The sequence below is a fragment of the Salvelinus fontinalis genome, chromosome 28, assembly GCF_029448725.1.
Source record: "Salvelinus fontinalis isolate EN_2023a chromosome 28, ASM2944872v1, whole genome shotgun sequence".
Taxonomy (NCBI): Eukaryota; Metazoa; Chordata; class Actinopteri; order Salmoniformes; family Salmonidae; genus Salvelinus; species Salvelinus fontinalis.
Genome location: NC_074692.1, coordinates 23,687,060 through 23,707,851, shown reverse-complemented (window position 1 = coordinate 23,707,851; position 20,792 = coordinate 23,687,060). Strand labels below are relative to the sequence as shown.

General features: G+C 41.1%; 1 protein-coding gene across 3 annotated transcripts; it reads left to right on the top strand.

The window, feature by feature from the left end:
• The first annotated feature begins 253 nt into the window (after positions 1-253).
• rab3c (RAB3C, member RAS oncogene family) lies at positions 254-16,554 on the top strand. Of its 3 annotated transcripts, none has more exons than XM_055887190.1 (5): positions 254-292; positions 2,435-2,659; positions 5,966-6,084; positions 11,169-11,293; positions 11,597-16,554. In XM_055887190.1, the coding sequence occupies exons 1-5, from the start codon at positions 275-277 to the stop codon at positions 11,785-11,787; spliced, it is 678 nt and encodes a 225-aa protein (XP_055743165.1). In that variant the 5' UTR covers positions 254-274; the 3' UTR covers positions 11,788-16,554. The 3 variants fall into 3 exon arrangements, with proteins under 3 accessions (XP_055743165.1, XP_055743166.1, XP_055743167.1); XM_055887191.1 differs by lacking the exon at positions 254-292 and adding an exon at positions 668-832; XM_055887192.1 differs by lacking the exon at positions 254-292 and adding an exon at positions 914-1,109.
• The last annotated feature ends 4,238 nt before the right edge of the window (positions 16,555-20,792 follow it).

Genomic DNA, 20,792 nt, shown 5'->3' with positions numbered 1-20,792 from the left:
GAATTTGCTGTATTTTGCTGTATAGGCCTACCCATATATACTTTTTTATATTATGATTTTATCTATTTTCCATAATGATGATAAAGGCATAATTGTAACTGACACATTGTTGCACATTTTGACTCCATCTGCTTAACCTCGGCACGCCGCTGCCAGAGAGACGCTATCAATCACGTGCACCAGCACCTCCTGTTCTGTTTACTGTTCTCTGAAGCGGAGCATGATTTCTGGGCGGGGGCTGAGAGACTATTTATTATTGGGTAGCACAGCCTACATGGATTTATACGGAAAGGTAAGATCCTACCAGCATCTATCTGTATAGTATCCAGGTTTAATTAGCCTATACAGGACTCCAAATACACATCATCATTACATTGAACAAATTAATTTGTGAAATGTAATATTGTTTATTCTAAAAGCAAACATAGTTAAATACTTCATTAAATACTTCATTAGTTAAATGAAAATGGTCACAATTTTTATTTTTTAAAGGTTTATGCAGTCTTCATACAGTAATGCAGGCCTACAGCTGTTGTCAAAGTGACTGTTGTATGCTGAATGATGTAGTCACATCGCTTTGATATTCCAATCTCCTGGGGCGCCTTTTGCATTATAAAGACTACAAGCCCCATATTGTGAACTTTGACGTCGTTGAATGTGCTTACTACGCTTTCCAACGGTTCAGCTTCGGGAAAACACGGGGACAGCTCCGAGGTGCTGAAATTGTCTCGGCTCAAACAGAACCGTCTCCTACAGTAAGAATTTATATAACAACAGCCTGATATATAAACTAGGAAAAGGCCACTGACTGACAACGAAGCCTTCGAATGAGGTTTGTTTGCTATAATGTCGTCAGATATGTTTTCTACATCATGTCAATTTTTCTAGACTGATATAATTCCGGAAAGAACTTGATTGACCTAGGGCGGCTACTATAGACAGTATTTGCGATTATCCAACATTCTGTGATGTTTTATCCAATTTAAGAGGACTACATCTGTGTAGCAAAATGGAAGAGTGTATTTTCGTCGTCATCATAACATTTTAAAATGGAAATTAGCGCATTAAACACCTAAAATGATGTGTCATTGCATAGCTTATTGCATAAGGTAAAATTACATTTCGTTTACGAAACATTGTACAGTGTTGTTAATAGTGCAATTGTAGACTTGCTTGATGTAAAACCGAAAGCGTGTAACAGAACAAACAGAACAGGCACATGCTTGACATGGCAGATTGCTGAGGCACAGTGAAAACATTAAGGCTATTAGGAACAAAGATGTCTGCTGTAGCCTAGTTGTATTTTTGTAGAATGCTGACAAATGTTGACGAATTTTGCAAGAACGATTAAACATTCCACATTTTGTATTTGCTAGAGTCAGTAATTGGATTGTTGAATTGATTGGCATACCCCTTGATAAATCCAAGCCTAATTGATCAAACACCTTGTGAAGGATCTGACTGATGTTCATTGGCAGGCACATAGATGTGAGGATGTAGAACACAGGTGGACTCTTCAAATCCCCAGGGTGTGTAGTGCTGGTTTATTCCACACAGCCATCTGCCATCAGACACACAGTCTGTGCTTTTAACACCTAACTGAGAGACTGGTGTGTCAATCTGGTCTCAGAGCATTTCATATTAGTCTTTACGTTAATCAGAGACACACCATTTAGTATGAAATGTTACGTTTTGTATGGTAGGTATTAATTTTGTGGTTGTTCACCACCCATTTCGTATGATATGTTACGAATTACAATTAGTATTATATGTTATGAATTTGCCAAATGTACAATATGTTAAAAATTTGCAAAAGGTAGAATATGTAAACAATTTACAAAACGTATGATATGTCACTAGGTGGCTAATGTTAGCTAGCTGGCTAATATACCAAGGCTAGAGATTAGGTTTAGAGGTTAGGGTTAAGGTTAGGATTAAGTTTAGGAGTTAGGTTAAAGGGTTAAGGTTAAGGTTAGGGTTAGCGGAAGGTTTAGCTAACATGCTAAGTAGTTGCAGACTAGCTAAAAAGTAGTAAGTAGTTGAAAAGTTAATAATTAGCTACATTTTAAAGTTTACCCTGATGAGATTCGAACTCACAACCTTTGGGATGCTAGACATTTGCGTTATATGACCAACCACTCCACTTTTGTTTTTGCCTTAAGTAACCATCTGTGCTATGTAACCATACCAAACGTAACATCATATTAATTTGAGTGTCATTTACGTTTACTATGTTACGTCTAGTCTATGAAACCAGGTTGGGTGTGTGTGTGTCTGTGTGTGATTATTTTAATAATTTATTCTTCTTTTACACGTCCTTGACGTCCCTCCTCCATGCAACATTTCTAAACCTTAAATAGTACCATTTCTAATTCCAATGAGTTGATTTTAAGTTTGTCATGACCTTTTACACTGCGACTCCTGATGTTACCAGATGGCTGCCACTCAGGGGACCACTCAAGGGAAGGAGGGCGTGGACCAGAACTTTGATTACATGTTCAAGCTGCTGATCATTGGGAACAGCAGCGTGGGTAAAACCTCCTTCCTTTTCCGCTACGCTGACGACGCCTTCACCTCAGCCTTCGTCAGCACTGTGGGCATCGACTTCAAAGTCAAGACTGTCTACAAGAATGACAAGAGGATCAAATTGCAGATCTGGGTAAGTCTGCCTCTAAAGTCCAGGGTACTTACTATTGTAATAAATAATGTTTAATGTAAGTATAGCTTTTCAACTACATTGTGCACAAATATCAGCTATTCATTCAACTGCAATATTGATCTTATCTTGCCTTGGTTAAGGAACAGTCATTTTGATCATTTGATCTAAATATTCAACAGTATTAAGCTCAAAATGTCAATGCCAGTTTTAGTAGATTACCAGTGCTGTAAAATGGCTACATTCAAAACAGTTTAACAATGGCCAGAAAAGCCATTAAGCAGTGCTGAGCTTTTCAAAATGATTCTGCCTTTGCAACCACACACCAACTTACTTTTTTGCATGACATCATGGAGAAACTCAATATTTTGTATCTCTCATTGAAATCTATTTTGATATCACCAGCGTATTGCCGCTAGCTCATAAGTAGTATGCATATGAGGAGACATCCTGACCTACAGTAGTCATAGGAACTAGCTCCTGTTAGAAGTTGTCCACAGGCACAGATCTAGTTTACATTACCCCAACCCTAACATTAATCATTAGAGGGAAAAAATACATAAGAGACCATAAATCAGCCTCTAGAGGCAAATTCATTCTTCTCCTACAGGGGCTCGGCATCAGCCTAGAGTAGTCAATCTATTTCAGACATTGTCAGTCTATCTCATCATTACAATTATGCACTCTCATTCATTCCCAAGGGGCTCGTAACTATTGAAATAATCAGTGTCTTCTCATGTCATTTGTATTCTAGCCTCCCAAGGAGTTTTTGGAGGACTAACCTAACAGTGGGCTAATGGAGGTTCTATTGAACATGAAACAAAAGCCTTTACTAATTGTTAAGGGGGGTCTGGAGAAATAAACTCCCCTGTCCAATCTCCCTTTCTTTTAACCGAATGACCCTGGTCTGTAAACCACATTAGACTATCAATCCATAGCCAGGCCCCTTCCCCTGTCCCCTACTCTTGATCAATAACTATCTAGCACTGTGACAGGTTGTAACTAGATGGCTCATGGTTGGCCAAGCATTCATTCCCTCTATTTCTCCTGAGTAATTTGTTTTAAGAAAACACACTTGTAGTTAAACTTAAAAAACATAATTGTTTGCTGCTTCAAACCTTTTTGTCCATTCCTGTTACGTTTACCAGGCAACTGGTATACTGACTTCTACATTGTTATAGATTTCTATGAGCCAACTAGGATCCAGTCACAATTACATTTAAGGTGGCTTGTGCCGCTTATCTGTATGAACAAGGCCTAGAGTGATTGAATGCGAGACAGGGCAATGTAGAGAACAGAGACAGATGGATGTGTCATCGTTTGCAGGATGCTAGTAACCCTTAGCTGAAGGACATCATCACTGAATAACACTCCTCTCAGACTGTGTGTTCTCCTCCTGTGCTTGGCCGACTTCGCCTAAGGCTCTTTTAATTAGGAGGTTCGGAGATGGAAGAGTTTGTTTCTGAGCAGCTCTGAGGCAGCGAAGGCTTCAGTTTAAAGCCTGCTTCCTCCAAACACCCACTCTTTCTCTCTCTTAGAGAGGCAATGCTGTTTGCTGTCATATTTACTGTCTGTTCCACCAATTAATTGGTCCTAGACAGTACTGTAGCAGTTAATCAGCTGATTTGCATGGGACACAAATCACACACACTTTAACAGGAAGCAGAAAAGCAGGGTTGAATGTAAACAGTTTAAATTACGAGTAATAAGGGTAATTGTTTTTTGTCAGTGAAGGAAAGACACGGAGGTTCTAACAGAGGCAGAATTGCCAGAGAGCATTCAAATGAATAGCTCTAGGTTGTCTAATTGGGCTTTTTGAGAGAACTGTTCCTTCAGTGTACATTTTATAATAATGGATGTTTGAGTACTGTACTATTCCTGACGAGCCACAGTATACCAGAATTGACCAGTAAGATTCAATCCCTACTGTCACTCTGCACTGACTGTACTAAATGTTCTGTCCATTTCTTGGGCTTATTCACACTGTGGTCCATGGTGATGCATAAACAAACTCAGTCAGTTAGTTTCTAATGGAACTCCTGTTCACTGGACTCAGCAGAATTTTTCTGTCTTGCTGTGTCTTTTAGCAAAGAACAAGCAAAGCTGCACACTCAAATAACCCAGAGATAAAAAAGGTAATCGTCAAGCACTTTGCCCTGAATCGATAGTGTAATGAAGTGTGTGGATGCATACAGTATGTCCTCAGTATTCAGCCAAGAGGAAAGTCAGCAGTCAAAGCATTGTCTAGATTCATGCTAATGTAATGTCACAGTCTGCCAAACAAGAGAACCATTAGCACAATGTGTGAAAAAGGCTCAAATTATTTCCTTTCAAAACATTATATAGACTCAGTAATTATATAGGCCTACTGTGCATATTGTATTGTGCAAAAAAAGAACACACCTGTACACCCTCATGCATGTGTATATGCAGGTGCACATACAGTTCATCAATGTGTTAGTGTGTATTATTGTGGGTTTCCATTGCTCAGCCCAGCTGCTGTATGAAGGAGATGGAGGGAGGCAGCCTTTGAGCTGTGTGTGCTTTTGAAGGTCAGAGATGTCCTCTGGCTACCACACAGACACAATTATAGCCATATTCACAGAGCAGAGCAGGCCTCTCTGTAGCTAATGTAACCCAGCACTGTTTTGGCTTAGAATCCCCTACAGAACACAGATGACAGATAGTTTTAGTGTTTTCGCAAAAGGACAATGGGATTTTATCCCCTCCAACGACCTACTTCAAACATGAGTTGGAAATCAGACAAAATGTCCGTTTGCCATTTTCCTTTTGATGAATCAGACAGTTTGCTACATGACTGATATGCTATCTGGAGTACCAGCTATGACAGTCAATAGCCCCTATACAATATGTTTACTGTAAGCCCATAGACATTACATAATACAGTATGGCACTTCCAGTAGGCCTCAGCCACCACAGTGGCTTTACTGGGGAGACTTGAACCTCTAGAATCTGCAAATAGATAATGACCTTCCTATCAATGACAGCAATGCAGCATACATGATAATCACAGCCAGCCAAACCAGTCAGCGATGCATTATGCATATGATAATCACAACCAGCCAAACCGGTCCAGAATAAATACACACATGAAGGATGGGAGACTTTCTCTGTGACTAACTGTTAGTTATCTGTATGTATGTGTGTGTGTGTGTGTGTGTGTGTGTGTGTGTGTGTGTGTGTGTGTGTGTGTGTGTGTGTGTGTGTGTGTGTGTGTGTGTGTGTGTGTGTGTGCATGCACGTGCATTTGTTTGTGACCAGCAATAATAATGTTCTGTATCTCTCCAGGACACGGCGGGACAGGAGCGGTACCGGACCATCACCACTGCGTACTACCGCGGAGCCATGGGCTTCATCCTTATGTATGACATCACCAACGAGGAGTCCTTCCATTGTGTGCAGGACTGGTGAGTTTTACTGGGGTACAAAACATTTTCACCCTCTAGAAGGAAAATGGGTGCCGAATAGCATACGTTTCTTTTCTCATCGAAAACTAATACGTACCAGCAATACATCTTTCATCAGGACGTTGGTAAGATGGTAATGTTGTGTCAGTACATCATGCATCATAAAATACACGAGGGAAGGAAGCAACTTGTGTTATGTTATGTTATGGATTAAGTACTGTTTATCTTAACCACATTCTCAGAAAGACTATATATCTTTATGGACAAGGACAACAGAAGAGGTGTGTTGTTGTTGGGTTGTATTGAGACAGGATGAGTATAAGATATCTCCCTGTGATTTCTCCCTGTGATTTCTCCCTGTAATTTCTCCCTGTAATTTCTCCCTGTGAAGAAACAGACCCAAATAGCTGACCTTCATCCCTTTCTGTATCTCCTTATCTAAGCGTATTGATTAGAGCGCTTGTTGTCAGAGAGCCACTAGCCCACCTGTGTGGGGGGTCCCTGGGAAGGTCGTGCAAAGTCATGAATCGCTGTTTTTGTAAACCACACAAGCTATTTCCATCTGAACACTGAATACCTACACTAACCTGCACTTTTTGTTTCCTGTACCCTGGATTCAACATGATTTATTCAGGACTAGAAATAAGAACACAAGAGGAGTCTATTTCATCAGTCACAAACAATAGGTTTCTGGGATAAAGTCTACCAGAATGTTTTGATGCACTTGACAAAACTATGAACTGTCTCAAGGTGAAACAAAAAGAGTGTTGGCATTGTGTGTGGGGCATAAGGTGTAGAAATTAGACTGGTTTAACATCTCTTTCACTTTGGTTGTGTACATGTAATATGAACAAAAATAAGTTACAGTTCATATAAGGAAATCAGTCGATTGAAATAAATTCATTAGGCCCTGATCTATGGATTTCACATGACTGGGCAGGGGCGCAGCCTTGGGTGGGCCTGGGAGGGCATAAGCCCACCCACTGGGGAGCCAGGCCCAGCCAATCAGAATTAGTTTTTCCCCAGAAAAGGGATTTATTACAGACAGAAATACTCCTCAGTTCCATCAGCTGTCCGGGTGGCTGGTCTCCGACGATCCCGCAGGTGAAGAAGCCGGATGTGGAGGTCCTGAGCTGGCATGGCTACACGTGGTCTGCGGTTGTGAGGCCTGTTGGATGTACTGCAAAATTATCTAAAACAGCGTTGGAGTCAGTTTATGGTAGATGAATGAACATTAAATGATCTGGCAACAGCTCTGGACATTCCTGCAGTCAACTTGCCAATTGCTCGCTCCCTCAAAACTTGAGACATCTGTGGCATTGTGTTGTGTGACAAAACTGCACATTTTAGAGTGGCCTTTTATTGTCCCCCGCACAAGGTACACCTGTGTAATAATCATGCTGGTTAATCAGCTTCTTGATATTCCACATCTGTCAGGTAGATGGATTATCTTGGCAAAGGAGAAATGCTCACTAACAGGGATGTAAACAAATGTGTGCACAACATTTGAGTGAAAATAAGCTTTTTGTGCGTATGGAACATTTCTGGGATCTTTTATTTCAGCTCATGAAACATGGGACCAACACTTTACATGCATTTATATTTTTGTTTAGTATAGTTACAGTAGCTAATGACTGATATTATCCTGGAGCTGTTCAAATCAGCGAGCTTTTTCTCTAGACCAGGTATTCCCAAACTGGGGTACGCAATGCCGTCGGGGGTACACCAAATAAAAATGCTTTTTTCCTTCACATTTTCAAACAGTCCATTTATATTTTCCAATTGGGCTATACATTTAGGTGAGGTTTTCTTCTCACCTGAGTAGCCTCGTTTCACTGCCAAAAATAAAATTAAACCATCTAGTGTTCAGCGAAATAACAACACAACGTCAAATACAGGTAGCCTAGTCATATAATTAACATCCAATCACATTAACCATTACTCTCTCACGGGAATTCCACTAACGGTCCGTATGAAGCCAAACGTAGCTGCTGCTCATTCCTTTTGCTCGAAAAATTGATAAATGGTTCAAGTAAGTATGGCATAGAGACACATACCAGCTCTACTGGTAGTACTGCTACTACCAGCAGTACTACACCTGCCGACGACACAAGTTGTTCTGCTTCCATGAGCACATCCAATGCTAGCATCAGTAATTCTACATTTGTTGTTAGCCCAGCTAGCATGGACACCGCCAGTTGTGAATCTGATGCAGCTGAAGAGCTACTGCCCCCTTACCCGGGAAAGAACCGAACAGACAGGGACGTTGGACCATCGAAGAGGCGCAAATATGATGAGAACTACATTGATTTGGGGTTCACTTATATTGGGAGTAGTGCCTTTCCTCAGCCACAGTGTGTTATATGTGCAAAGGTACTATCTCACAACTCAATGAAACCTTCACTCTTGCACAGACATTTAGAAACAAAACATGCCAATTTGAAAAATAAGCCACAGGAGTTTTTTGAGCGAGAATTAAGACGACTTTCGAGTAGTAAGACAAGTATAAAAGCAACAGATACCATTAATAAGAAGGGGCTAGAAGCATCTTATATGGTGAGCTACTGAGTGGCTAGGACAGGAGGCAAGCCCCATACTATTGTGGAGAACTTAATTCTTCCTGCTGCTGCGGATATGGCTGGGACAATGATGGGGGGGGGGGGGCCCAAAAAACTATACAGACAATGCCCTCATCAAACAACACTGTTTCACGACGCATCAGTGACATGGCAGGAGATGTTTTGAAACAATTACTGCTTCGCAAACAATCCAGTGAATTCTATGCATTACAGCTGGATGAGTCAAAAGCGGGCGTGGCACAGCTCCTGGTATATGTCCATTATGTTTATGGTCAATTAAGGAAGTCAATTAAGGAAGACATCCTCTTCTGCAAACCACTGGAAACCAGGACAACAGGAGAGGATATTTTTAAAGTACTGGACAGCTTTGTGACATCAAATGGACTTTGGTGGTCAAGATGTGTTGATATCTATACTGATGGCGCAAAAGCCATGACAGGGAGACATAGTGGAGTGGTAAAGTCCATGCAAGCAGTTGCTCCCAACGCCACTTGGGTACACTGCAGCATCCACAGAGAGGCTCTTGCTGCCAAGGGAATGCCTGACAGCTTGAAAGACACTACAGTGAAAATGGTTAACTTTGGTTAACTTTTTTTAACCTGATCTCTCGTATATTTTCTGCACTATGCAATGATATGGGAAGCGACCATGTAATGCTTTTACAACATACAGAAGTGCGCTGGTTATCAAGGGGCAAAGTATTGACATGTTTCTTTAAATTGAGAGATGAGCTTAAAGTTTTCTTTACTGACCATCATTTTCACTTGTCTGACCGCTTGCATGATGACGAGTTTCTCACACGACTGGCCTATCTGGGTGATGTTTTTCTCGCCTGAATGATCTGAATCTAGGATTACAGGAACTCTCCGCAACTATATTCAATGTGCGGTACGAAACTGAGGCTATGATTAAGAATTTGGAGCTCTTCTCTGTCTGCATTAACAAGGACAACACACAGGTCTTTCCATCAATGTAGGATTTTTTTGTGTGCAAATGAACTCTAGCTGACGGACAATGTCAAATGTGATATAGCGAGTTGGGTGCGCAATTACGTAGGTACTTTCCCGAAATGGATGACACAAACAACTGGATTCGTTATCCCTTTCATGCCCTGCCTCCAGTCCACTTACCGATATTTGAACAAGAGAGCCTCATTGAAATTGCAACAAGAGGTTCTGTGAAAATATAATTTAATCAGGAGCCACTGCCAGAGTATCCTGCCTTGGCAAATCGTGCTGTTAAGACACTGATGCCATTTGCAACCACGTACCTATGTGAGAGTGGATTCTCGGCCCTCACTAGCATGAAAATTAAATACTGGCACAGACTGTGTATGGAAAAAGACTGAGACTCTCTTTAATTCTTTAATTCACAATTTCTGATGAACAAATAAGGTTTTATATTTAAGATGGCTAAATAAAGAGCAAAATTATTGATTATTATTATATTATTATTTGTTCCCTGGTCCTATAAGAGCTCTTTGTCACTTCCCACGAGCCGAGTTGTGACAAAAACTAACACTCATTCTTATGTTTAATAAATGTATTGTATAGTGTGTGTGTGGCAGGCTTACAATGATGGCAAAAAACAGCATTTGAGAGGGTTGCTGACCCTGGTGCTAGAGGTGGTACGCAGCTGGAGGTTGAATGTTTGAAGGGGTACGGGACTATAAAATATTTGGGAACCACTGCTCTAGAGCATAGAGCAGACAGAGCACAACAGTGCTTTATCATTCTATCCAACAACCTAAACATACTTCTTCTAATGGTAGGTTTTTATTCCATTCTCTATTATTCTTCCTGGTTACAAGGTTTAGGGCAAAGATGCATTGTTTCCATGGCAATGGCTCCTTCCCTGCCAGGCTTCATGTGAATGAGCTCCTGTCCTGACACAAACTAATTTCCTGTGTATGACACAATTGTCTCCTAATAGTGACGAAAGCACGCCTATGCTCTTCACAGAAATAGACACTGCTGCACCTCTTCTCTCCTCTCCTGGTTATTGATAATTGAAACACAGAACTAATAATTGTGAGAGATAAACATAGACATCGGTAATCATTTTGACACTAAATATAGGCTAACCTAGAGGTCAAGTATATGTAAACATTTAATGCAAACCCCGGTTAAGAAAAGCTGTTTTTGACTGGGATGTCATTTTGTGTTATAGCAGTCAATAGCCAGATGTGAATTGACCTATATCTCCTATGACCAGTCTGATCTGGACTGAGCACTACTGACATCACAGTACATTATTGTGTTCCGCTGGTGCTCTGGCCTGCTTTCTGTGTGGCCACAGGGGAAATGTGTTCCTGAAATGTTTCTCCCAAAATCTATTTAGCAGATTCCAGTCCTACTGTAGCACCTCGTCGTCCTGATTTGATGATATAGGAGGTTTGTTGTTTTCACTGTATCAGCTTATCACTTATAGCTTCTAGTAGATGGATGCAGTGCTCTGTTTTGAGTTGTAGTTCCTGTTTTTTTCTGTTTGTGTGTGCATGTGCAGGTCGACCCAGATTAAGACCTATTCGTGGGACAACGCCCAGGTGGTGTTGGCTGGGAACAAATGTGACATGCAGGAGGAGAGGGTGGTGGCTGCAGACAGTGGGAGACAACTGGCAGAACAACTGGGTGAGCTGCTGTCATTTCATTGATCAGGGACACTTTATATAAGCAGAGATAAAAGAATGCACACATTGAATCATCAACAGTCAGATGCGAAGATCTATAATGCGTCAGCTCATACTGATTCGCAGCACCAGTGCCTACATGGGCTTCTGTAAGTCCATTGACTTATTGTAAGCATGACCTACAGTATTTGACAGCCTTACATTTCCACTAAGACATAACATCAAGAGATTTCTGAATGTGGATAATTTACTTCTTGTAAACATCATCAACAATATATTATTTTCTCTCTCTATCCCTTCACAGGTTTTGAGTTCTTTGAGACAAGTGCCAAGGACAACATCAACGTCAAGCAGACCTTCGAGCGCCTCGTTGACATCATCTGTGACAGGATGTCCGAAAGCCTGGACACTGACACCGCCGTTACCATGGGAACACCCAGCGCCAAACTGACAGACAGCGCCCCGCCCCTCCAGCAGCCCGCCTGCAACTGTTAGTGGCTCCCCTCAGTTACTGTGTTGCCAAGATACCCAGTCCCTTAGATCTAGTTTGCATCCCAAATGACATCCTATTACCTATTTCAGAGTTTCTTTCATCTTAAACTATGGGTTGGGATGCAAAATGGGGCCTGGGCATGTGAGAGGTGAGTCGCATTATAGAATACATCTATAATCACACACAATTTCTTCTTAATATCGTTGGAGGACGATTTGGTTCACGGGATGATGGTACATTTTTTATTTGGGTCTCGAGCTGAAAAAGTTTAAGAACCCTTGCCTTATATAATGCACTACTTTTGAGCAGGGCCCACATAGTGCTCTTGTCAAAAGTAGTTCACTATGTAGGGAATAGGGTGCTATTTTGGATACAGACATAGTCTTAAAGGTACAATGCTGACATTAAAAAAAATCTTAATATCATATAATTTCTGAGTAACAATAAAATACCTTACTGTTAAAAATAAACAAAAATTGCTTCTTATCAAAGAGCAATTTCTCAAGCAAGAATATTGCTATGGCAAGTGCTCTTGGGAGTGGTCTGAGTGGGGAGTGGAAAATTGAAAACTAGCTGTTATTGGCAGAGAGGTTTGGAACTCTCTGTCTTATTGGTCTATTAACTAATTTAATGCCTGGTGTTGTCAATAGGCAGGCCAAAACTCCATTCCACCAAATCAGGCTGAAATTTCAGGCAGCCTTTTCAAACTGCTCTTACACTAAAAGGGCATTATCATAATTTTCCCAGTCACAGTATTATTCCAACCTCATAGTATGGAAATATGTATAAAACACAGGAAATCACATTTTTTACTGTACTGGGCCTTTAAAGCAGGGGTGCACAACTAAAGTCCTGGATGGCTGCTGTGAAGGCTGACTTTCCTCCTTGCCTTTAAGTCAGAGATTGACCAGTGTAGCTGCTGTAGGTGCACTGTCTGGCCAATCAGTGACAGTAGTTGATCAATTAAGTGCCAGGATGGAAGGAAAACCAGCAGGATTTCATCCCTAGTGGACTGGAGTTGTGCACACTTGTCTTTCTGTATCCTGCACTGTAACTGAAAACTGTAATTTATACAGTCATTTTGAGTATTATCATTAGTAAAACACTCTGAAACTTTTTACTACAGCATACTGTATATTATGGTACATTGTGGGAAAACGTTTTGGTCGGAGAAGTAATTGCTTTGTTTCGAATGGTACTGTAATTCCACCCCACAGAATACAGCACCATACTGTATCTTTTGAGGTCCAAAAACCTTTTGACCACTAATGGGTGCATGGTATTGTTGTGCATCTCAAAAATGATATTTTTGTTTTTGTTTCATTAGTCCACTGTTGAATCAGTCCCTAAATGTTCTGCATGTCAGCAATCAAGTTTAAGATATTGAAAACACATCATACTGTGACACATTCAGTATTTTGAAAGTTCTATATGTTGAGAACTTGATTGCTGACATGCAAAAAAATATGGGACTGTATCATCGGTGGACTAATGAAAAACATACAAAAAGGTAATATTCCCTTTAACATATTTTGAGGCTTGCACCTGCAAGTGAAAATGCTGTACCAATTTGACTGCTATGTGGTGATAGTGACCCATTCATTCATAATGTATAGGGGACAGATTAGAGTGGCAGCAAGTCAAACCTTAAATGGTTGAGCATTTTGCCAGGTCCTTTTGGTCTGTTTTGCCCTGTAGTCGCTGTCAGTTTGGAAACCTTGGTTAAGGCCTCTAGATGGACAAGTGATACAAAACACCAAATATGAATTAATATGATACAATGTGTAAACACTTTACATAGCAGCCAACTTGCTTGCACCACTCCCTTGTAATTACAGTAAAATACTGAAAAGTACAAACCCCACCCCTCAATGAATTTCATTCATCCATTCATTCATATTATGGTAGAATTAACTTTTTTGCAGTATAATAGGGTACATTTTACGGTATTGTACTGTATGCGTCATTACAAAGTACTTGCTTTGATACCGTATTTATATAATAGTAGGTGTACTGTAATATGAAATACAGAATTAGACTTTTACTGTCAAAGTTACTGTCAAATTCACAGCAACTCCTTTACAGTGTGGTGTGTTATCCGATCACTTTTATCATTGAACATCAATGGCAATCAACTAGCCTTGGTGCCAGTTTGTTTCTGCTCTCTTGCCAACTCTTTATGGAATTGTGGCGTTGGCAAGAGCACAGATCTGTGACCAGGCTAGCAACCAATGTATGTCCCTCTCCATAGCTGTGTTGAGGAACAGATACACACTTCACACCTTTACCTGGCAACACAGAGGGTCAATATAAGTCTGAGTCGATGTAGGCCTATTATAGTGTGGCTGATAATAGGACATTTCAAACATACATTATTCTCTTTAGCTTACCATACAATTTTCACAAAAATGATGCTAGTAAAGGCTTTTAGAATTCAATGTGTGGTCAATGCACGTACTGCACAGTAGCTTTCCAGCTGGCTTTAAAGACTTGTTATCAATTCTAATTCTGTGAGGAGAACCCATAGCTGTCATTGTTTTTACTGTCCGTCGTAAAACTTGCCGGACACACAGTTATAAATCAGTGCTTTAATTTATTTATCCTTCTATTTATGTATTTATTTTATATGTATTGTTGTTACATAGTCTTCTGCCACAGCCAAACTATATTATTAAGTGTACTGTATACAAACTGGTAGGTAGTAGTTGATTTCTGTTTGCAGTTTGTGTATGCGTGCGTGACCGTGTGCCTGTGTGTTTTAGGAAAAATGAATGAGTGTGGCTGTGTGAGTACTTTCAATCATCTACCTTGGATAAAAACAAATGTGGCCTTTTAGTATTTCCAACATGGCCTCTTCTCCTTTGTGCTCACTTGCCGCATTAATTTCATATTTCATGAATATACTATACATGCATTGTGTCTATGTGAGTACTGTATTATACTGTACATGTGTTTTGTAGTAGTAGTCCTGATGTGTGATCTGATGAGTGTCTGCATTTCTGCAAAACTGAATAGATCCTCTTTTCCTAGCCTTAATAAGACTATTACAAGTGTGCTGTCAAATAGCTAATAACCTATGTTGTGTTTTTATACCCAGACCCTTACATTTAGCTTTACCCAAACAATAAACCCTTCCCTCATTTCCAGCAGATTGACATTTATTGTCTTGAATCTTGCCCTGGATGCAGAACTGAGCGGTTTCTGCTAGATAGGCCAGCTGCAAAGTCAAAATTGTCTATGTCGTAGAAATTTATGAAAACAACATTTTTATTTAAGGTTAGGGTTAGGCTTAGCAATGCGGTTAAGGTTAGGGTTAAGGTAAGTTTAAAATCAGATTTTATGAATTTGTGGCTGTGCCACCTAGTGACCACTCTGCAGAGCTGCCTCCAGCACATGATTTGTCAATAAATACCAACCTGCTCATTTCCACTTCTCAAGAGAAATGAAAACATATAATTCACAAATTAAACACAGCCAAGATATGATATGTTATGATTGATGGATACTGAAGCCATGATAGAGTCTGTCTGACTGGATAAACAGCAATATTCTATGAAACAGACAACACATCCATATTTCATATACCTGCTACAGTATATGGGTTCCCTTTTATAAGAAACTAATACACCTTTTCCACATCCCTGACTAGCTTAGGGATCATGTTATTATTGTCTCTCCATCCTTGGATGAAGCAAATTATCCTTTACATCGAGAATGTCCTGTAAATCCCAGTAAAGATAATCTCTTCTACATATTAAGTGAATAGTTACATTGATCCTTTAGCTTCAAATTACCTAGAAACAGAATAGTAAAAATATATAATTGTGCCAAAAAACTGTCTGTAGTTTGTTTTGCACCGTCTAGAGTTTCTGCATAGAAAATGAAGGTTCAGAAAAGAAAAGTTGCATGAAGACATTGAATTATCTATATTTCTATCTATAAAGGTGTATATTGTCTATGTTTAAGTGCATCCTCATAGCTTTGTCTGTGGGGTGCAATGGGCCAACAAGTGCAATATTTTATGAATTATTTCCTGTACATAGTCCTCCTAGTACATTATACCTGCAGTAGAGTGACTGTTCTAATGTTCTTGTTGTACTGTATGGCACTGCAAGCATTACACAGACACTAAATGTGTGTGTGTGTGTGTGACTTATTGTATGTGTTGACCTTTTCTACTGATGTATTCATGTACTACTTACTATATACTGTTCCTGTTAGCTAACTGTTGGTGAACTCGTACTATACGTCAAAATGCAGTGTTGTGAAAGATAGTCAGGGAAATTAGTATATGCCATATGCCGTACTGATATTAAGTCTATGTGATAAAAAAGGGAAATATCTCAACTCAAACATGATGTCTGTGTGAGACATTTATTATTTACCTGTACATCAATAATAGGCATTATCCTGCTGAGTTTGAGACTACTAACATCGCTCCATTCAAATCCCCTGTCATCTACTTCATCTGTGATCATGTATATTCATGACCGCCACTGGCAGGTGAAAAGCCACTTCAACATGTCATTACTGATGAAGGCTTAAGATGATAATAATGAATAACAATAATAATAATAATTATTCATTGTACTTATGAAGTGTTTTTAAAGAACTTGAAGAGGCTTTACATGAAACTATAGTACACTCACGCTCTGGTCACCTCATTAAAGTGGACTGATATTAAACTGGATATATTATTTGTACCTTTAAGTGCAAGCAATGTACAAACTATGTTTTTGGGATGATAGGAAATAAACAAATTGTACTCATGTCATGTGTGTATTGTGTTTGTGTGTGGAGATCCATTGGCTACCTCTTGAGATCGGTGTTCAGTTTGTCAGTGTGTTTGTGTGTGGAGATCCATTGGCTACCTCTTGAGATCAGTGTTCAGTTTGTCAGTGTGTTTGTGTGTGGAGATCCATTGGCTACCTCTTGAGATCAGTGTTTAGCTTGTCAGTGTGATCACTCTATTTCTAGAGAAAGTATGCCTCCTAAGAGACAAACTGGGGAAGTTAATATTTTACAAGTTCTTCCCATTCAAGAAGAGTTCAACTGGTTTTGCTGCCCGTGTCCTGTATTACCTAACCTTGGCAAACTGAAAAAATGATTATTCTATGCCCAGCATAGGGTTATGGATATGACTATGGGTTGAGGTCAAGGAAAGGATTAGGGTTGTGATTGAGGTTAGGGTATGGGTTGAACAGGGATGTGAACATGAAGCTAGGGTTAAAGTTAGGGTTGTGATTGAGGCTAGGGTATGGGTTGAACAGGGATGTGAATATGAAGCTAAAAGTTAAAGATAGGGTTGTGTTTGAGGCTAGGGTATGGGTTGAACAGGGATGTGAACATGAAACTAGGGCTAGGGTTTTGGCTATGGTTGAACCGGGGTGTGGACATGAAAGTAGGTTCAGGCTAGGATTAGGGTTGAACCGGGGTGTGGACATGAAAGTAGGTTCAGGCTAGGATTAGGGTTGAACCGGGGTGTGGACATGAAGCTAGGGTTAGAGTTAGTGTTGTTGTGTTTGAAGCTAGGTTCAACTCTAACCCTCAACCCTGACTCTAACCCAAGCTTCATGCCCACCTCCCAGTTCAACCTAACCCTAGCCCAAACTACAAACAAAACCCTAACCTCATGTGGTTTTGGTAATGTCCGTTTTCACCACTATAGGCCTGGCTTTCTCCACATACATCTAGTCTGGATTCAAACATGTACAGGCCGGGACAAGTGCTCCAGAAGTCCCCTTACCACTGATCTAGACTACCCAAGCCTAAATCCTAACCTTATAGATGGACTAGGACATACACTATATATATACAAACGTATGTGGACATCCCTTCAAATTAGTGGATTCGGCTATTTCAGCCACACCCGTTGCTGACAGGTGTATAACATCGAGCACACAGCCATGCAATCTCCATAGACAAACATTGGCAGTAGAATGGCCTTACTGAAGAGCTCAGTGACTTTCAATTTGGCACCTTCATAGGATGCCACCTTTCTAACAAGTCAGTTCATCAAATGTCTACCTGCTAGAGCTGCCCCGGGCAGCTTTAAGTGCTGTTATTGTGAATTGGAAATGTCTAGGAACAACAACGGCTCAGCTGCGAACTGGTAGGCCACACAAGCTCACAGAACGGGACCGCCGAGTGCTGAAGTGCCTAAAAAACATCTGTCCTCAGTTGCAACACTCACTAGCGAGTTCCAAACTGCCTCTGGAAGCAACGACAGCACAAAACTGTTCATCGGGAGATTCATGAAATGGGTTTCCATGGCCGAGCAACCGCACACAAGCCTAAGATCACCATGCACATTGCCAAGCATCGGCTGGAATGGTGTAAAGCTCACCACCATTGGACTCTGGAGCAGTGGAAACATGTTCTCTAGAGTGATGAATCACGCTTCACCATCTGGCAGTCAGACGGACTAATCTGGGTTTGGCGAAAGCCAGGAGAACATTACCTGCCCGAATGCATAGTGCCAACTGTAAAGTTTGGTGGATGAGGATTAATGGTCTGGGGCTGTTTTTCATGGTTTCATCCTCAGTTACAGTGAAGGGAAATCTTAACGCTACAGTTTACAATGACATTCTAGATGATTCTGTGCTTCCAACTTTGTGGCAACAGTTTGGGGAAGGCCTTTTCCTGTTTCAGCATGAGAATGGCCCCGTGCACAAAGAGAGGTCCATACAGAAATGGTTGTCGAGATCGGTGTGGAAGAACTGGCCTGCACAGAGCCCTGACTTCAACCCCATCGAAAACCTTTGGGATGAATTGAAACGCCGACTGCGAGCCAGGCCTAATCACCTAACACCAGTGCCCGACCTCACTAATGTTCTTGTGGCTGAATGGAAGCAAGCCCCCGCAGCAATGTTCCAACATTTAGTGAAATGCCCTCCCAGAAGAGTGGAGGCTGTTATAGCAGCAAAGGGGGAACAACTCCATATTAATACCCATGATTTTGTGAATGAGATGTTCGACGAGCAGGTGTCCACATGGTTTTGGTCATGTAGTGTGCTACGTAGATGGACCCAAAGACGCTACACAGGTGGAAGACACTTCACTGCCCAGAGTAACGCATGGTCCTAGGGCTCAGGTCCTCCGAGAGAGAGAAAGAAAGAGAGAAGGAGAGAATTAGAGAGAGCATACTTAAATTCACACAGGACACTGGATAAGACAGGAGAAGTACTTCAGATATAACCAACTGACCCTAGCCCCCCGACACAAACTACTGCAGCATAAATACTGAAGGCTGAGACAGGAGGGGTCAGGAGACACTGTGGCCCCATCCGATGACACCCCCGGACAGGGCCAAACAGGAAGGATATAACCCCACCCACTTTGCCAAAGCACAGCCCCCGTACCACTAGAGGGATATCTTCAACCACCAACTTACAATCTTGAGACAAGGCCGAGGGGGGGGGGGCAACCCAGACAGGAAGATCACGTCAGTAACTCAACCCACTCAAGTGACGCACCCCTCCTAAGGACGGCATGAAAGAACACCACTAAGCCAGTGACTCAGCCCCTGTAATAGGGTTAGAGGCAGAGAATCCCAGTGGAGAGAGGGGAACCGGCCAGGCAGAGACAGCAAGGGCGGTTCGTTGCTCCAGAGCCTTTCCGTTCACCTTCACACTCCTGGGCCAGACTACACTCAATCATATGACCTACTGAAGAGATAAGTCTTCAGTAAAGACTTAAAGGTTGAGACCGAGTCTGCGTCTCTCACATGGGTAGGCAGACCATTCCATAAAAATGGAGATCTATAGGAGAAAGCCCTGCCTCCAGCGGTTTGCTTAGAAATTCTAGGGACAATTAGGAGGCCTGCGTCTTGTAACCGTAGCGTACGTGTAGGTATGTACGGCAGGACCAACTCGGAAAGATAGGTAGGAGCAAGCCCATGTAACGCTTTATAGGTTAACAGTAAAAAAAAAAAATCAGCCCTTGCCTTGAAATCAGCCCTTGCCTTAACAGGAAGCCAGTGTAGGGAAGCTAGCACTGGAGTAATATGATAAAATTTCTTGGTTCTAGTCAGGATTCTAGCAGCCTTATTTAGCACTAACTGAAGTTTATTTAGTGCTTTATCCGGGTAGCCGGACAGTAGAGCATTGCAGTAGTCTAGCCTAGAAGTAACAAATGCATGGATACTTTTTCTGCATCATTTTTGGACAGAAAATGTCTGATTTTTGCAATGTTACGTAGATGGAAAAAAGCTGTCCTTGAAACAGTCTTGATATTGTAACGGCGGTCCTCCTCCTCTTCAACCGAAAAGGAGGAGTAGTGAGGGAACCAAAATGCAGCGGATGTTGAAGACATAATTTATTAAACAAGACGGGAAAAAACACGAAACGAAATACACTTGGATAAACTAACAAAATAACAAACGGTGTAGACAGATCTGGACGACGGACTCACATAACACACGAGAACGCACGAACAGGGGAAAAAAGCCTACACATAAATGACGATGAACAAACAAACCGAAACAGTCCCGTATGGTGCGACAAACACTGACACAGGAGACAACCACCCACAACGAACACTGTGAAAACACCTACCTAAATATGACTCTTAATTAGAGGAACGCCAAACACCTGCCTCTAATTAAGAGCCATACCAGGCAACCCATAAACCAACATAGAAACATAAAACATAGAATGCCCACCCAAACTCACGTCCTGACCAACTAACACATACAACAAACTAACAGAAATAGGTCAGGAACGTGACAGATATGTTCGTCAAAAGAGAGATCAGGGTCAAGAGTAACGCCGAGGTCCTTCACAGTTTTATTTGAGACGACTTTACAACCATCAAGATTAATTGTCAGATTTAACAGAAGATCTCTTTGTTTCTTGGGACCTAGAACAAGCATCTCTGTTTTGTCCGAGTTTAAAAGTAGGTAAGTTTTCAGCCATCCACTTCCTTATGTCTATGTCTATGTCTGAAACACAGGCTTCTAGCGAGGGCAATTTTGGGGCTTCACCATGTTTCATTGCAATGTACAGCT

Bases quoted from the DNA above. Each gene is read 5' to 3' on its own strand.
- rab3c (XM_055887190.1), top strand. The intron at 2,660-5,965 runs GTAAGTCTGCCT...GTATCTCTCCAG, and splicing joins GGATCAAATTGCAGATCTGG to GACACGGCGGGACAGGAGCG. The intron at 6,085-11,168 runs GTGAGTTTTACT...GTGCATGTGCAG, and splicing joins TTCCATTGTGTGCAGGACTG to GTCGACCCAGATTAAGACCT.